The sequence below is a fragment of the Salvelinus fontinalis genome, chromosome 39 (assembly GCF_029448725.1).
Source record: "Salvelinus fontinalis isolate EN_2023a chromosome 39, ASM2944872v1, whole genome shotgun sequence".
NCBI lineage: Eukaryota > Metazoa > Chordata > Actinopteri > Salmoniformes > Salmonidae > Salvelinus > Salvelinus fontinalis.
The window spans coordinates 12,290,310-12,308,487 of record NC_074703.1 but is presented as its reverse complement, the minus strand read 5'-3'; the positions used below and the strand labels follow the sequence as shown (position 1 = coordinate 12,308,487).

General features: G+C 41.9%; 1 protein-coding gene across 1 annotated transcript; it reads right to left on the bottom strand.

Annotated features, from left to right (window-relative positions):
• Positions 1 to 5,112: 5,112 nt before the first annotated feature.
• On the bottom strand, positions 5,113 to 18,098 carry LOC129838504 (diphosphoinositol polyphosphate phosphohydrolase 3-beta-like). Its single transcript, XM_055905504.1, has 5 exons — positions 17,618 to 18,098; positions 12,301 to 12,411; positions 10,765 to 10,809; positions 10,409 to 10,496; positions 5,113 to 7,830 (listed from the first exon to the last, which is right to left on the bottom strand). Exons 1-5 carry the CDS (start codon positions 17,711 to 17,713, stop codon positions 7,622 to 7,624), a joined length of 549 nt encoding a protein of 182 aa, XP_055761479.1. The 5' UTR covers positions 17,714 to 18,098; the 3' UTR covers positions 5,113 to 7,621.
• Between the last annotated feature and the right edge of the window lie 80 nt (positions 18,099 to 18,178).

Genomic DNA, 18,178 nt, shown 5'->3' with positions numbered 1-18,178 from the left:
TGTTACGAATTCCAATTTGTTGTTGTTGTCGTAAGCTAGAGGGCTCAGCTAACATGAAAAGTAGTTGAAAAGTTGCTAAAGTTATACACCCACCCATCCACCCCGACCAACCACCCTCCTTTTGTTTTTGTCTTAAGTAACCTGTCTTATGTAATTATACCATACCAAATATAACATATCATACTAATTTGAGTGTCACAGATTTACATTTACCATGTTACATATAGCCTGAGACCAGGCTGCTCTATTGAAAAAAATGAGCAGAATTGCATGAAATGAGTTATACAATTGCAAAATCTTCTCTCTGGCCCATGGCAAAATGTGTAGAATTGCAGGAAATTAACTCAAACTTCATTTTTCTCTTTGCCGTCAAGAGGGGGGGCTGATCAAATGTTTTGCTTGCAAGGTGGTGGGAGGGGCAACTTCACCCCCAAAATGCTAGGGCCGGCACTGACTGCACTTGTGGGTTGACAAACCAGCGAGCCACTGCGGCCCCTCATGAGAGGCAAATGTATTTTGTTTTTTTTTTGTTTTGGGGGGGGCCCCACCCCCACCCCCACCCCCATCAACATTGCCCATCCCTATTGTAGATCAGTGGTTCCCAACCTTTTTCGGTCACTATACCACCAACTGAATTTTGCTATGCCCGGAGTACCCCTGAAGTATCCCCTCATGCATTTTAACAGTAGGCCTATGGTCTCTGAGTATTCTCAAGTACCACCCTGTGGATAGGCCAAGTACCCCCAGGGGTCCTAGTACCCCTGATTGGGAACCACTGTTGTAAATTATGCAGAATTTCTGGATGAGGTATTTTTTTGTCATTGTTTCCATTTACTATCCAATCATTTCTAATATACAACACCTGTATCACACCTGTCAATTACTAATACCATTTGAATCTCACAAAGTCACACTTTATGATTTCTATACCAAAGTTGGGTAGTTCTGTGTAATAATCAAGCAAAAGTTTTGTTTATGCCTGAAGAGCAAGCAGGCAGGCATGCACCTGAAAAGGAATGTAATGCTCCTAAGCATGTGATGTGTGTGTTGTGTGTCAAGTTGGGTACTGTGACAAATATCAAGAATATTAGTGCAAATGGATTTTTAAAAGTATTTTATTAAACTAATGCATATTGACTGTAACAAGTGTTATAGGCAAGACCATTCACCTCACTGTGTAATGGCTCTCTACATTTTCATTAAAGGAGGTGTTCCCAGTGCAGTACGGTACTAAGTATGACACAGCACTGCAGATTCTGGTGTGGGAGTTCTTCTCCAGACTGGAGGAGTTGCTGTCAGGGCCCAGTTTTACACAGGTTCTGATATGACTGCATCTTCATGCTATCAATTCAAATGTGAAAAATGTTGCGTTTACAGTTATGAATGAATGAACCCCCTTTAATAGATGAATAAATGGACTGAACATCAACAAGTTTCCAGTGGGTAGGAGCTAGGGGTTGATTTGGGATTGGACTGCACTCTCCTTTTCCATTTTCCATTTTAACTTTAAGTTTTCCTCTCACCCTCAGACAGCATCTTGTCACAGCCTTGCCTTCTCTGACCTGGAGGAGTGGGTTCAGTCTGTCTCTGACCCTGAGCACCTGAAGACACTGCTACAGCATCAAAGACACCTGGGACACCTAAACAGAGGTAGGTAGCCTTCAGGTTATCCATACTGAACAAAAAAAATATAAATGCAACAATTTCAAAGATTTACAGTTCATATCAGGATATCAGTCAATTGAAATTAATTAATTAGGCCCTACATCTATGAATTTCACATGACTGGGAATACAGATATGAATCTGTTGGTCACAGATACCTTCAAAAAAAGTAGGGGCGTGGATCAGAAAACCAGTCAGTATCTGGTGTGACCACCATTTGCCTCATGCAGTGTGACATCTAATTTGCATAAAGTTGATCAGGCTGTTGATTGTGGCCTGTGGAATAGTGTCTCACTCCTCTTCAATGGCTGTGCGAAGTTGCTGGATATTGGCGGAAAATGGAATACGCTGCCATACATGTCGATTCAGAGCATCCCAAACATGCTCAATGGGTGACATGTCTGGTGAGTATGCAGGCCATGGATAACTGGGCAATTTTCAGCTTCCAGGAATTGAGTACAGGTCCTTGCGACATAGGGCTGTGTATTATAATGCTGAAACGAGATGAATGGCAATAAAAGGCAATTTTATTTATTGTCTGTAGCTTATGCCTGCCCATACCCTAACGCAAGGGGGGACAATGTACTTTAATCCGGCACGCAAGACATAAAAAAAAAAATATATATATACAGTTGAAGTCGGAAGTTTACATACACTTACGTTGAAGTCATTAAAACTCGTTTTTTAACCACTCCATAATTTCTTGTTAACAAACTATAGTTTTGGCAAGTCGGTTAGGACATCTACTTTGTGCATGACACAAGTAATATTTCCAACAATTGTTTACAGACAGATTATTTCACTTATAACTCACTGTATCACAATTCCTGTGGGTCAGAAGTTTACATACACTAATTTGACTGTGCCTTTAAACAGCTTGGAAAATCTCAGAAAATGATGGCATGGCTTTAGAAGCTTCTGATAGGCTAATTGACATAATTTGAGTCAATTGGAGGTGTACCTGTGAATGTATTTCAAGGCCTACCTTCAAACTCAGTGCCTCTTTGCTTGACATAATGGGAAAATCAAAAGAAATCAGACCAAAATTGTAGACTTCCACAAGTCTGGTTCATCCTTGGGAGCAATTTCCAAACACCTGAAGGTACCATGTTCATTTGTACAAACAATAGTACGCAAGTATAAACACCATGGGACCACGCCGCCGTCATACCGCTCAGGAAGGAGACGTGTTCTGTCTCCTAGAGATGAACGTATTTTGGTGCGAAAAGTGCAAATCAATCCCAGAACAACAGCAAAGGACCTTGTGAAGATGCTGGAGGAAACAGGTACAAAAGTATCTATATCCACAGTAAAACAAGTCCTATATCGACATAACCTGAAAGTCCGCTCAGCAAGGAAGAAGCCACTGCTCCAAAACCGCCATAAAAAAGCCCAGACTACAGTTTGCAACTGCTCATGGGGACAAAGTTCATACTTTTTGGAGAAATGTCCTCTGGTCTGATGAAACAAAAATAGAACTGTTTGGCCATAATGATCATCGTTATGTTTGGAGGAAAAAAGGGGATTGCAAGCCGAAGAACACCATCCCAACCGTGAAGCACGCGGGTGACAGCACCATGTTGTGGGGGTTCTTTGCTGCAGGAGGGACTGGTGCACTTCACAAAATAGATGGCATCATGAGGACAGAAAACTATGTGGAGATATTGAAGCAACATCTCAAGACATCAGTCAGGAAGTTAAAGCTTGATCGCAAATGGGTCTTCCCCAAGTATGCTTGGGGACAATGACCCCAAGCATACTTCCAAAGTTGTGGCAAAATGGCTTAAGGACAACAAAGTCAAGGTATTGGAGTGGCCATCACAAAGCCCTGACCTCAATCCTATAGAAAATTTGTGGGCAGAACTGAAAAAGAGTGTGCGAGCAAGGAGGCCTACAAACCTGACTCAGTTACACCAGCTCTGTCAGGAGGAATGGGCCAAAATTCACCCAACTTATTGTGGGAAGCTTGTGGAAGGCTACCCGAAACGTTTGACCCAAGTTCAACAATTTAAGGGTATGCTACCAAATACTAATTGAGTGTATGTAAACTTCTGACCCACTGGGAATGTGATGAAAGAAATAAAAGCTGAAATAACATTTTTTCTGACATTTCACATTCTTAAAATAAAGTGGTGATCCTAAATGACCTAAAACAGGACATCTTTACTAGGATTAAATGTCAGGAATTGTGAAAAACTGAGTTTAAATGTATTTGGCTAAGGTGTATGTAACCTTCCGACTTCAATTGTATTTATCTCTTTTTTTACCCCTTTTTCACCCCAATTTCATGGTATCCAATTGGTAGTTACAGTCCTGTCCCATCGCTGCAACTCCCGTACGGTAGAGAGCCGTGTGTCCTCTGAAAAACGACCCAGCCAAGCTGCACTGCTTCTTTTTGGCACAATGTCCGCTTAACCCGGAAGCACCAATGTGTCAGAGGAAACACCGTACACCTGGCGACCGTGTCAGCGTGCATGCGCCTGGCCCGCCACAGGAGTCACTAGAGCGCCATGGGACAAGGAAATCTCAGCCTGCCAAACCCTCTCCTAAACCGGACGACGCTGAGCCAATTGTGCACAGCCTCATGCGTCTCCCAGTAATGGCCAGCTGTGACACAACCTGGGATCGAACCCAGATCTCTAGTGACGCCTCAAGCACTGCGATGCAGTGTCTTAGACCATTGCGCCACTCGGAAGGCCCCCGAGTGGCGCATTATATTCTTTGGCAACAGCTCTGGTGGACATTCCTGCAGTCAGCATGCAAATTGCACGCTCCTTCAAAACTTGAGACATCTATGGCATTGTGTTGTGTGACAAAACTGCACATTTTAGAGTGGCCTTTTATTGTCCACGGCACAAGGTGCACCTGTGTAACGATCATGCTGTTTAATCAGCTTCTGATATGCCACACCTGTCAGGTGGATGGATTATCTTGGCAAAGGAGAAATTGTCACTAACAGGGATGTTAGCTTTTGTGCGTATAATATTTCTGGGATATTTTTCGGCTCATGAAACATGGGACCAACACTTTACATGTTGTGTTTATATTTTTGTTCAGTGTACATGGTAGTTACATGAGCAGACACCTTACTATAAAGCACTTTGTGATGTCTGATGTAAAAAGGGCTTTAGAATAACAATTTGATGGACTTTTCCCAAACTTTATTTTCAGTTCATTGGGCTGCATGCAGCCTATCGTTTTTTCAACAACCCTAAAAATATTGAAGGCCAGTATGTCTCATGCACCCCTCCTACGTGCCCTGGAGCAGTCATCTTGTCCATTTCCATACAGCATCATTGTGGACTTCCTGTTCTATACTGTCTTTTTATTGGAAAACAAACACAAAGTAACACCTGACCCCACCCACTAACACCTCCCTCACACAACCATGCACCAACAACCTACCAAAAGACACTGAACAAAATGAGTAGATACAGTACAGACAGGCTGGAGTCAAGTAATTCCCTTTTAATTAATTATTATTCCAAACAGAAAATTCTTCAATCTACTTTATCCAATTTCACTGTTCATATGATCATAAAGGAAATTCTGTTTGCATTGATAAACTAGTGAGTGCTTCAAGACACGCTAGTGAGAGAGTGCCTGGAACAAAGTTGATCAGCACACATTCACAGCAGTCCCCCACCCATTCATTATACAGGAACTGTTTAGTGTCAGTAATAAGGGACCATAGGGGTAATTCATTCAAAATAAAACTACAGCTGCTGAATATGTTCCACTTTTCCCCTGCAAAAAAATCCAAAAAAGGTCCAATTCAGAACAAATAGCATTAATGTCCTGACTTTCCTTCCTGAATGTAGTGTACCAGTATGCATAAATCCAATCTCCATAAATGGTTATATCCATAAAAAAATACAACTGGTTCAAGGTGATAGTTTCATGAATAACCATGTCTTTTTTGAAATCCTTAGAACATTACCAAATGTACCAATTATTATCATGTATTAGACATGGCTAGAGTAAATAGATTTTGACTTTATCATTCTGCCTGGCCAATTATACCAAACATTTGTCATTTGGCACAGGATCAATATTTATTTGTCACACAGACACAGTGTAGGCAACAAACAACACACGTAGTCTGCCCATGTTGCAGACATTATCCAATGACAGGTTTTATAGAAAGACTGGACCAGCCAGATGACTGTTCAATCAGACAGGCCGATGAAATCTTTTCATGCGACAGATTTTAAGGGTCAATATCAAACTCACAATAGAGCCCACCTTCATCTTTTAGCACTTTCTTGGGTTATTTACTTGCTCCTAAACACTGCCTCCCAAAAAACTGCTTTGATGAAGCATGAGCTCAAATGAAAAAAACGAGCATGATCAACAATGGCAGACCTTGGTCAAGTACACTTGTAAAATACAGTGCTCTTGATTTAGCTTACCTAGTAAAATGGAACCAATGGAATAATCCCAAAAGTACAAACTCCGCCCATCCAGCAATACCTCAAGTATTTGAAAGTTGACATACTGGTATGTATTTGACAATGTCTGCCTCAGAGGGGTATTCTTGTGATAAAATGAATGCTGGGAGTCTGGGTGAGATAGTGGTTGAGTGATAGAATTAAAAAGTGAAACTACTTATGTTTCTGTAATCTCCAGTAAAGCACTACAATTTACAAGTGTGTTCTCAACTACAATATCTCACATCCATGTCCATCGTAAGAACATTTCCATGTTCTGCCTAACCACCAGTGTCGTTCCACCATAAATCTAACACGGAAAGCACTCATTTCCATCCATTCCCTTTCTCTTTCAGACTACTTCCCTATTCGTTGTTCCATGTCATCTCATCTCTGTTTTTAGGTGGAACTGAAAGGAGGACAAATTTTACTGTCACACCTTCACCACATGGCACAGCATTTTCTCCATGAAACACTTTTTTTTTTTTTTTTACATCATTAGAAAAACAATCGCAAATATGGAGAAGAAAAGTTAATATGGTTGCATTTCTGTTAACCAGACACATAACTCTACACTTCTCTGCAGCACAGTATTTACACGTCCCCTGTGTGGGGCGGTTCTATCCTCATTCAGTGGTCAGACAAGATGCTCAAGTGTGGATTAAGGTACATTATCTCAGCATTGAGGAGACATCATTTGTGGCAATTTAATGAAATATAGATATTATTATATTAAAGAGGGCCTGCCTTCAACTAGTAAAGATACTCTTACGAAGATTAACCAGATCATATGTGGGGCGGGGGTTAAAAATGTAATTAGTATATCAAATTATTATTATTCATAATGATGATAGATGGAGAAAAAAACTGATGACAATCAAGGCAACACAATTAAAGGCAATTAAATGTGAAATTCTCCATATAAGAAATTCAAAATCTGTTGTTTTTACAACTAAACTTGAAGAAGGGCACCAATTACTGAGGTGAAGGGGAGGGACAATAGTGAGCCCTTGTCTTCTGTCCACACATTATGGTACTACTTGAAGTAGGTAAACAGTCATATTTTTTGAGCTGTAGTTTGTTTGTACAGGTTAAACACCAGCCAAAGGGAATCCGACACCGTGCTAAGACATCCTTCCAGTGCTCGTCCAACTGAGGTAGCATCTCTTTGTTGTCAATACTGCGCCAGCTCCCGAGGTCCAATGACACTGCATTTTCCATCCTATTGTCAGCCAATGACCCCTTTTCTGTGGCAGCCATGTTGTGTGATTTACTTAATTATGGATGAAAAAAATAATACAATTGACCCCAATAGAACATTCTTAAAGAAGTTACTGAAAGGCATTCCTTAACTGAATCATCCAGACACAGTTCCAAGTATGGCTTTGGTTTGTCCAAGTATACAGTAATTTACATACATGTGGCGTGAGCCGTGACTCTGAGGATTCGTATATTCATGCAAAATGTCAGTTTTCAGTGTATCTGTACAGGTAGAAGATAGTTCATAGGCGTGGGAAGGGGCCAGTCCTATCTGCGCGAGGGGCCCAGAACAGATCCTGTGGTGAGGGGGCCGTAACGGGGGAAGTTGTCATTAGGGGGCTGGCTGGGGAGCCGGGAGTTCCCATTAGTTGGAGAGCAGCTGAGATGAAGCCGCTTCAAGTACTCAGCGTGGTCCGGCTTGTGGTGCTGCAGGACTTTGATGGCTTCGTCCACTGTGAACCACTCCCGTTTACGACCTGCAGGGGGAGACAGAAACTGAGTGTCAAACACTCCTGCTGTTGGCCACGGGGGTCTTTAATACACTCCCAATAACCAATCAGCGTTCAGAACTACTGGGGTTTTCCACATGAACTTAGTGTGACATTTGCCCTTTGAGGGATGGGGATCTTCTCACAAAGAAATGGGATCAGGATCAACCCCATGTGGCACTGTCAATAAAATATTCTGGTATCCCATTACCAATCTGCCAACACGCCCAACGTTTGTCATCTAAACATTCAAAATGCCCCTATTAATTTCAGCCTACCTAAAGTCTTGTGAAGGGTGCTAATAGACAGTTTGAATACATGTTTCCAGAATAGATGTTATCAGAATATATTGATTATCTCTAACAACAGCTACAGTGTTATTGCGTGAAGATGAGGCCATAGACATGAGCTCATTTAAAGGTCATTCATAGTGGCATGCTTTCACAACATTATTTTTGAGGAACAAGTCGTAGCCCATGTTTGGTAATCATGTGTGTTAACAGGAATGAGGATTATTAGTGCAAAGGAACAAATATTCGTGCGGTTAAGTCGGTAAACAAAAACGAAAGAAAGACTGAGGCTGATATACTGCCTACTGTAAGATCTATAAGGACTAAAAGCTCCAGCCACTCAGGAAAAAGACTGATGAAGTCTAAAGGATATTTAATGGATTTCAGAGGTCAGGTCACATTGTTCGGTGCAGTCAGTGGTGAGTCAAGGTGTGTTTGGGAAGGCCTGGGATAGATGACCTGCTCGGTAATCCAATCGCACATTCACATTTTACTCTACCTTTTACCAGCTATTTTAGTCCAGCTCTCCAAAGCCAGCAGGCTGGTGTGATTTAGCAGTTAGCAGCATAAGTTGAGTCTTAATCAGCCACTTTGGAATTTATGTGTTATGACTCCAAACTTTAGATTAGGTGAAGCCGGATATTATTGGAAAAATATTGAACTTGTTTGTTGCTTGTTTTCTGCAATCCCAGGCCTTTTAGTCAGTGAGTGGGATTTCATTATTTAGTCTGTTGGTACTGGCAATATCCTTCCTGGAAAAACAGATTATTATACTAGACATTGAAGTCCTGATTAGAGGTCGACCGATTATGATTTTTCAACGCCGATACCGATACTGATTATTGGAAGACCAAAGAAAAACGATACCGATTAATCGGCCGATTTTTATATCGAACGGGCGGAAACCCTATTTGTAATAATGACAATTACAACAATACTGAATGAACAATAAACACTTTTATTTTAACTTAATATAATACATAAATAAAATCTATTTAGTCTCAAATAAATAATGAAACATGCTCAATTTGGTTTAAATAATGCAAAAACACAGTGTTGGAGAAGAAAGTAAAAGTGCAATTTGTGCCATGTAAAAAACGTTAATGTTTAAGTTCCTTGCTCAGAACATGAGAACATATGAAAGCTGGTGGTTCAATATTCCCAGTTCTTCAATATTCCCAGTTAAGAAGTTTTAGGTTGTAGTTATTATAGGAATACTGACGCATCGACTATTTCTCTCTATACCATTTGTATTTCATATACCTTTGACTATTGGATGTTCTAATAGGTACTCTAGTAATGCCAGCCTAATCTCAGGAGTTGATAGGCTTGAAGTCATAAACAGCGCTGTGAAGCAAGCATTGCTAAGAGCAGCTGGAAAACGCAGTAAAGTTTGAATGAACGCTTATGAGCCTGCTGCCGCCTACCACCGCTCAGTCAGACTGCTCTATCAAATCATAGACTTAATTATAATATAATAAACACAGAAATTCTAGTCATTAATATGGTCAAATCCGGAAACTATCATTTCGAAAACAAAATGTTTATTATTTCAGTGAAGTACGGAACCGTTCCGTATTTTATCAAACGGGCCGCAATCCTAAGTCTAAATATTACTGTTACATTGCACAACCTTCAATGTTATGTCATAATTATGTAAAATTCTGGCAAATTAGTTCGCAATGAGCCAGGCAGCCCAAACTGTTGCATATACCCTGACTCTGCGTGCAATGAACGCAAGAGAAGTGACACAATTTCCCTAGTTAATATTGCCTGCTAACATGAATTTTTTTTAACTAAATATGCAGGTTTAAAAATATATACTTCTGTGTATTGGTTTTAAGAAAAGGCATTGATGTTTATGGTTAGGTACATTCGCTTTTGTTAAATCATCCCCCGTTTGACAAAGTAGGCTGTGATTCGCAATTTTTTTTACAGGCACCGCATTGATTATATGCAACGCAGGACAAGCTAGTTAACCTAGTAATATCATCAACCATGTGTAGTTAACTAGTAACTATGTGAAGATTGATTGTTTTTTATAAGATAAGTTTAATGCTAGCTAGCAACTTACCTTGGCTCCTTGCTGCACTCGCATAACAGGTGGTCAGCCTGTCACGCAGTTTCCTCGTGGAATGCAATGTAATCGGCCATAATTGGTGTCCAAAAATGCCAATTATCGATTGTTATGAATACTTGAAATCGGCCCTAATTAATCATCCATGCCGATTACTCGGTCGACCTCTAGTCCTGATGTCATGTGACCATAAACTCACCTATGTTGACCGAGTCTTCCCATGCTTCCAATGTCTCCGTCACGGTCAATACGTAAACGTACGTTCGGTGCTTTCGGTCTTGATTCTGCTGTAAAGTTGAAAAGAAAACTACATTTCAAAATTCAGGTTGGAAGAATCTCTACCTGTGCCACCTCAAGAAAAAACAGCTGCTTTCAGAGGGTACACATGCTTTAGGGTAGTGTTTCAACCCTTGACTAAGCATCAACCAAATCCACTCATTTTCTATTCTTGAATTTCATTCATGTGACAATTTACACATGAGAGCAATGACAGTTTTTCAGGGAGTAAAAATGTAACTGTCTTATAATTACTGTCAGCCCAGAGTCACGCCTTACCTCAAACACACCTAGGAGACGTCCCAACTTGCCTTTCACTCCTGCCTGGTGGGAGAGAGGAGAGAGGCATGAGGGGGATGTGAGATGACAGTATTGGGCCTATGGCAATTTGGCAAACCAAAACACTTGTGTTAGATTAAAAAGGAAAGTAGAGAAATCCCAATTCTTGACAATACTGTGTGGGTGTTTAGATTGACCTTTGACTGGAGTTAGGAGTGTGTGTTGAGATGTGAAGAGTGTGTGTTGAGATGTGAAGATAGAGAGAGAGTGTGTGTGTGTGTGTGTGTGTGTGTGTGTGTGTGTGTGTGTGTGTGTGTGTGTGTGTGTGTGTGTGTGTGTGTGTGTGTGTGTGTGTGTGTGTGTGTGTGTGTGTGTGTGTGTGTGTGTGTGTGTGTGTGTGTGTGTGAGATCAGAACACGTTGACCAATATAACATGATTGAATATCACAACACAAACCCACCCAGTCCTGCTGTATATTTAGAGGTCAAAATCAGAGAGGTTACTGTTTCCAAAAAGACACATGACCCACCCCCTATTCCCCTTCCTTCCACTTTATCAAGCTTCACAAAGAATCTGCCCATGTCCACTGGACAGGCTTTAGGACCTGTGAATGTGCTGGAATCCAGCAGCCAAGTTTAGCCTGCTGACGTACCCAAGTACGTTAGGTTTCCCACCAGCTGGACCTTTGGAATACCACGAGTTCCTCAGTCACTACCCGAACCAAATCCTTCTGACCCCTTTCTCTACAAACCCACTTTGGACCCACCAAAATGTACCTCCCAATTGTGTCATGTTATAAGTGAGTTCCCGTCACTCACAATCAATGCATACATCAAGTCTCTCAGAACGGAACCCTTTTTAGCTGTGAAGCCACTTTGGAGAGGACATGCTGTGAAGTGCCATTGAGATATCCCAGGAGATCGACAAGGTCAGTCACATGCCACAAGGCAGGCAGTGGTGAATTATAGAGAGTGTCTCTCTCTATCTCTCTCATAGTGTATATGAGAAAATGTAGGGCCTGCACGTTGCCTTTAAATGACCAATCAGGGGCCAGCAATACTTTTGAAACTCATATAGATGACATGATCACTACATGACTTGAAGCCAGAGTTTACAACTAACACAATAGTCTCACTCATCACTAAAAGGCATGTTCTTTACAGACAAATCAACAAATGACCATCAGATCAATGTGTGTTTTGTGCGTGCATATAGCTTTTAGTTACTTTGTGACTTTGTGATTCATTTCAATTTCATCATCACTGATGATTATGGTGATGATTGATTGGATTAAAGTACAGATACAATCATTCTGAATGTGATATTGTTTTTGTGCATCTCTGAGCGATGCTCTATCAACTCCCAGGTCATTCTTTAATTTTTATGTGCATCTGAAAAGGTTTTGCATCATATGAAAACATGAAATGACCCCGGGAATTGATAGAACATCACTCAGAGATGCACAAAAACAATAGAACATTCAGAATGATTGGATCTTTCCTTTATATGATGATGATGATGACAGGTGAACTCACCTCTTCAAACACCTCTCTGACCGCTGCGCCACAGGGCTCCTCCTCCGGCTCCATCCCTCCACCTGGGACGATCCACTGGTCCGGGTGCCGACTGCTGCTCACCAGCAACACCTGGAACAGAAAACACAATAGTTCTGTGAGTCCAGCTCCACCACAGGGCCCTCTCCTCCACCACAGGGCCCTCTGCTCCACCACAGGGCCCTCTGCTCCACCACAGGGCCCTATGCTCCACCTTTGCTGATTGACCCAGATCAGATCCTTTTGGGAGCATCGAAGCAGGTGCCTGAGCTTAAATTACACCACAGTCTGTCGTGTACAATGATCCGAACAGATTGAATGAGCCTGTATCTGCATTTTCATGATGCAATACACACACATGACCTACACACACACACACACACACACACACACTCATGAACTATGGGGCTCATAGTTGCTCAGTTGTCTCTTTCACCATGCTGAGGAAACATCCAACTCAAGTCAGTCGAATACGACAGTAATGCAGCGTCAGCAGCAGCTTGTGTGGCTTTCACCTTCCATCTTTTCCCCATCCAGACCCCTCTATACGGAACCAGTGAGTCAGCCTGACAGCCATGTAATATCAGCTAGCAGCTCGGCTTTGACACTCCTCTGTGCTGCTCTAATGGGATTGTGGGATTGCTGGAGCAGACCCGTTGCTGTCTGAGCCAGGAGCCAGGTAGTAACAAGTCAAATGGCCAAGAGAGGCCACCGAGTGGATACGGCACGGGTCACCACGTCATGTTCCCGGGCCTTAACTGAGCCGACATCTCATCTGGCTCGTCCCGGGCTAAGAGGGGATGGAGGGTGGACAGGGAGTGGGACGGTTAGCTATATTTACGGGCGCCACACACAGAATAGGGGATCCAACTGAAGCAGCGGGGTAGACCAGACTGTCTGCTTAGTACCCTACATTATAAAGCCATAAACCTTGGAGATAGAATGAACGTACTAACCTATTTATAACAGACTGCTAGCGCTTCAGAATGTGAGTGAACATGTGTGTACACACGTGTTTGTGTGTGAGTTGGGGGGGGGGATACTGGCTGTGTTTATATATAGGGGTGGGGCACCGTTGTGTGCCTTTTGCAAATATGTTTTTGGGGGGCAAGGCTTTAAGCAGCTCAGGGATGTCACTGTGTTTGACAGTGTCTACTGCAGAGTTTACAAAACAAAGCTAGTTATACATCCTGCCAGTGTTATTTTTGCCTCACTTTAAGTCCTATTTTTTCCATTTCTTGTTCAAAATGTGGTTGGATATGAAATGTTACGAATTTAACTCTTTCCAGGAAAGACATAAGGCTTGTCAGCACCTCATACAAATTCATGCAATATACAAAACATTGTTCATGTCATTTATGTCAACAGCTTAGGCTAACAAGGTACGTCCCACTGAAAAATCATGGCACTGAGGAACACTCGGCACAGTGAGGAACAAAACGCCACACCAACATATTAGATAGGTCAAAGGTTAGGTGCCGATGGAGGGGGGAGACCAAAGGGAATAGAGCAGCGTCTCAAAGCGATATTCCAGTGTGTTTTGTAAGCCTGCTAAACGGGCCAGGAATCTCAGGGAGGAAATAAACACCTACTTTCTCGGAGGAGCAACACTGTGGCTGTCAAATAAACCAGTCTCCCACATGCCAGCCTAAGGAGGTTTGAAATTTTAGACTGGAGTATTTTAATGCATTAGGAGAGTGGTTAGTCATAACCAAAATAGACCTATGAAGTCAACATACGGAAGTTTGCTGCCCCTTGTTTTACACCAAATACACCTACTTTCAGCCTAGTCGATATAAGAAAACAAAGCCCAACTATATGCCAATTCCAGACCACACACATTCAATACAGCTTTAACTCCTATCTAGAAATGTACAAGTAGAGCAACATCATTTGCCTAGTAATAAGCTACCCTTTACTCCATCCAGACAAACAATAAACCGTACGTCAACTTTACCAAGTGTCAACAAACCCTTAGTCTTGTAGCGACACAGTGGACTGAAAAGACACAATGTACTGTAATACAGTCTCAGGGAGACAGCCATTGCTGGATGAAGGCACCCATAACAGATCGCTCCTACCCTCCGGCATGAACGCTCTTCTAGTCTCTACTGTTGTTGGAGGCAAATGACCTACCCACTGGCCCTGAGGGATGTAATGTTCCTGTTTTCCCTTGAAGGACTTTAAACCTTGTCACTGAACACCTGACCCAGAGAGTTCCTCTTTCTCCTTTTCCATTCCTTAAACAAAGTCAAAGTGTGTGTGTGTGTGTGGGGGGGGGGGGGGGGGGGGGGGCGGGGTATTGGCAAACAGATAGGCCATAATCCTTCAGGGATTAAACAGCATGGGATTGGCACAAAGAGTTGGCATTGGCAAAGACAATATTGGCCACGCAGGAGCCACAGAGGCTTTTCTCCTGTTCAGGCTTAACGAATTTATGCAAGTACGACAGAGTAGCTGGACAGACCCAGATCAAACTCTGTAAAGATGTTCCTGGGGATTGGCTCTATACATTACAACAGCTCAGTAACAGTTGAACAGACGCAGGCGAAGCGTTTCTTGACCTAACAATACCCTTGACCAGAGACACAGGTGGGTGATTGAAGATGGTCTCCATTTGTTCCACCACAGGTATCTTAAATATTAAAACAAGCTAAGATATTACACTTGGTTGACTTGTTTTATAGCATCATAAATGAAATGTCAGCAACAAGATTGTATGTGTAGGTAATTACTAATGTTAATAAATATTTCCCAAGTAAAAATCAAAAGGGAGAATGGGACGCAGCATTGAGACTGAGATTGGGCAGTCTCATTAATATAACTCAGTGAGAAAGCCTTCCAGCTACCCAGCTGCTCTACCACAATGCAATGTGCCTATGGTACGGCACACACTGACACACAGCAAACTGATATATCTCTATTCCTTGTTCCTGAAAGAACCGGCTATGCATGAGGGAGAGAACAAGTCTCCCGCAGTCTTAAGGGACAACAGTTTCTCCTTCAGGCCACCTCTCTCTGTGTGTGTGTGTGTGTGTGTGTGTGTGTGTGTGTGTGTGTGTGTGTGTGTGTGTGTGTGTGTGTGTGTGTGTGTGTGTGTGTGTGTGTGTGTGTGTGTGTGGTACAAATACTTGAGTGCTCTGATAGAGTTCTTAATGACAGACAGATAAAGTCTGCAGCTTATACATTGCATAACAGTGGTGCAGGGAAGTCAGAGGCTGCAGTGTCTTGAACTGTCTGATACACATTTGGATTTCTATCAGACAGTACAAATCCAAATGTAGGAGCTGTTCATAAACAAGGCGTGTGGCTCAGTAAGAAATGAAAAGCATCGCCACTTTTACAATAATGACCCGCCTTATTTTATTTATTTATTTTTTATTTTACCGTTATTTTACCAGGTAAGTTGACTGAGAACACGTTCTCATTTGCAGCAACGACCTGGGGAATAGGTACAGGGGAGAGGAGGGGGATGAATGAGCCAATTGTAAACTGGGGATTATTAGGTGACCATGATGGTTTGAGGGCCAGATTGGGAATTTAGTAGTCTTCTCGACTTTAGTTCATGCACTGAAAAATGACATCATTTGTTTACTAAGTCTCCTATGACAACAAATCAAATCAATCAAATTGTATTTGTCACATGCTGTCACGATCGTCTTGACTTGGAAGAGAGGACCAAAACGCAGCGTGTGAAAATTACATTCTCTGTTATTAGAGAGATGAACAACGAACGAAATAAAACAACAAACTGACGACCGTAAATCTATATAAACAAATGCCGCTGACACTGACCACTACACAATGACATAGACAATTACCCACAAACGCATAATGCCTATGGCTGCCTTAAATATGGCTCCCAATCAGAGACAAATGAAAGACAGCTGTCTCCGATTGAGAACCACTCAGGCAACCATAGACATACCTAGACACATTCACTAAACCCAACACCCCCTTTACCATATAACCACCCAAGACGAGACAAAACACAAACACTCCCCATGTCACACCCTGCCCTAACTAAAATAATAAAGAAAACAAAGAATACTAAGGCCAGGGCGTGACACATGCGCAGAATACAACTGGTGTAGACTTCACCATGAAATGCTTGCTTACAAGCCCTACCCAACAATGCAGTTTAAATAAAAATAGTAACACATAACAATGGAATAGGTCCATAGATTTTGGTTATGATAATGTGGGCCTATTTAACTTGTTACGGTAGCAGATATAAGTCATATCTGTATAAATTGTGGCTTTAAACATTTAAATAGACCTAGGCAGAAAATATTGGAGGATGCTATATTGACTGAAAGGACACATGCAGAACAATATAGCCTATTACATGGAAATAATTACTTCCGATTTAATAAAATGTTTTTAAAAATGTGTGGAACAAGTTGTTATGTTGTTATAATTTCGAGGAAATTGACTTGGGTAGATAGTCCATTTTGTCAAACCATTACCAGTGAACGCTTGCATCATGGTGGTACGTAGACTATGGTGAGGCCCGTTAAAAACCAGAAACCATTACGAGGAATATGTCTAGGTCTACAGCAGTTTGTTAAAGATATTCTCTCAAACCAGAAATATAAAAACAAAGCCTGGATTGAGACTACTTTTCAGTAGGCTACCTTTGGTTTCAGCCTAGGATACTTGAAAACCTGTCTTACAAAATGGCCACTTCATCAATTACGCATTTTCATTTTTATGAGGCAGCAAAGATTATAAGGTGTAAAATGATGACGGTGATATTGTTACTAGTGTTTAAACTAGTATGCATTAGTACAGTGGTATCGCATACAATGTAGCAATGGCTGGACTGATGTCCCGCCCGTCAAATGAAACATGCAACAGAGCGCCTAGACCCCCTTGCATTTCTCTCAAACTAGCCCAAACTGGATAGCCGCGGGCAGTCACACAATACCACTAAGGATGTATTACTAAAGCTATGGAACCTAGGCTAATAAAAAGCGTATAAATAGACTATAACACTCCTGTTTTTTTTGGGGGGGGGGGGGGTTTAACATCAAGCCTACTTCCCTAATCATTAGGTTTTAAAAACCCGCAAAAGCATTTATTTCAGACACGGCAAGACAGCCCCCGCACATCGACATTTTCTGATGAATTAAGTGGTAAAACCACAATAAAAACCTATTTAAGTATATTACAATAGGCAAATATAGATACAATATTGACAAGTGTAGGATATAGCCGAGAACAGTGGTTTGGTTTAAAGACAGGACAGTATCGGTCCTGAACTGTCAATGAGAAATATAACCATCTAACGTTATACCTCTTCTTCACGTTCGTTCTTGAAGCACAAGCATGCCGCTCGTTTCTTGAAGCCCTCGCCATCATAAGTTCTGGTCTGGTTCGGCTTGAACTTCATTATGTAGGTTACTTCTCTCCTCACCGGGCAGGCAATGAAATTCAGAAAATGAACGAACGAAGAGTGAGTCACCAAACCAAGGTTCTGGATGGCGAAGAGAAAACCGGCATATGTGTATCACTGAGGTACAAGAACGCGATATACCGGCAATCTACCCATTGACGGTGTATTTTCCCATTCACTCCAATTGCGTTTAGTGCGTTCGTGTCAGGGAATTCCCTCCGTGATGCTGGGTTATTGGATGCAGTTCAGTCCCCCATACTCTCCTCCACTTCTATGTGCAATCTCTTATTTAAGTAGAGGGAGTCCATACTGTATCCACCTCCGAAGTCCTCCCACCTTAGGTAGTAGCCTACAAGGTAGGCTTTGCGCAGTCGCTGACTGTAAATAGACAGAAGGCAACCTAGCGGAGCGCTGTTACGCACGTCACCATACGTCTGATAACTGTTGGAGGATAGGATAAAA

What these genes read in the sequence shown, in the direction of transcription:
- LOC129838504 (XM_055905504.1), bottom strand. Translation starts at nt 17,713, where the DNA reads ATGAAGTTCAAGCCGAACCAGACCAGAACTTATGATGGCGAGGGCTTC. An exon ending in AGAACGAACGTGAAGAAGAG is followed by an intron (nt 12,412 to 17,617) that starts GTATAACGTTAG and finishes TTTCTGTTCCAG; the next exon opens with GTGTTGCTGGTGAGCAGCAG. An exon ending in GTCTCCTAGGTGTGTTTGAG is followed by an intron (nt 10,497 to 10,764) that starts GTAAGGCGTGAC and finishes TCAACTTTACAG; the next exon opens with CAGAATCAAGACCGAAAGCA.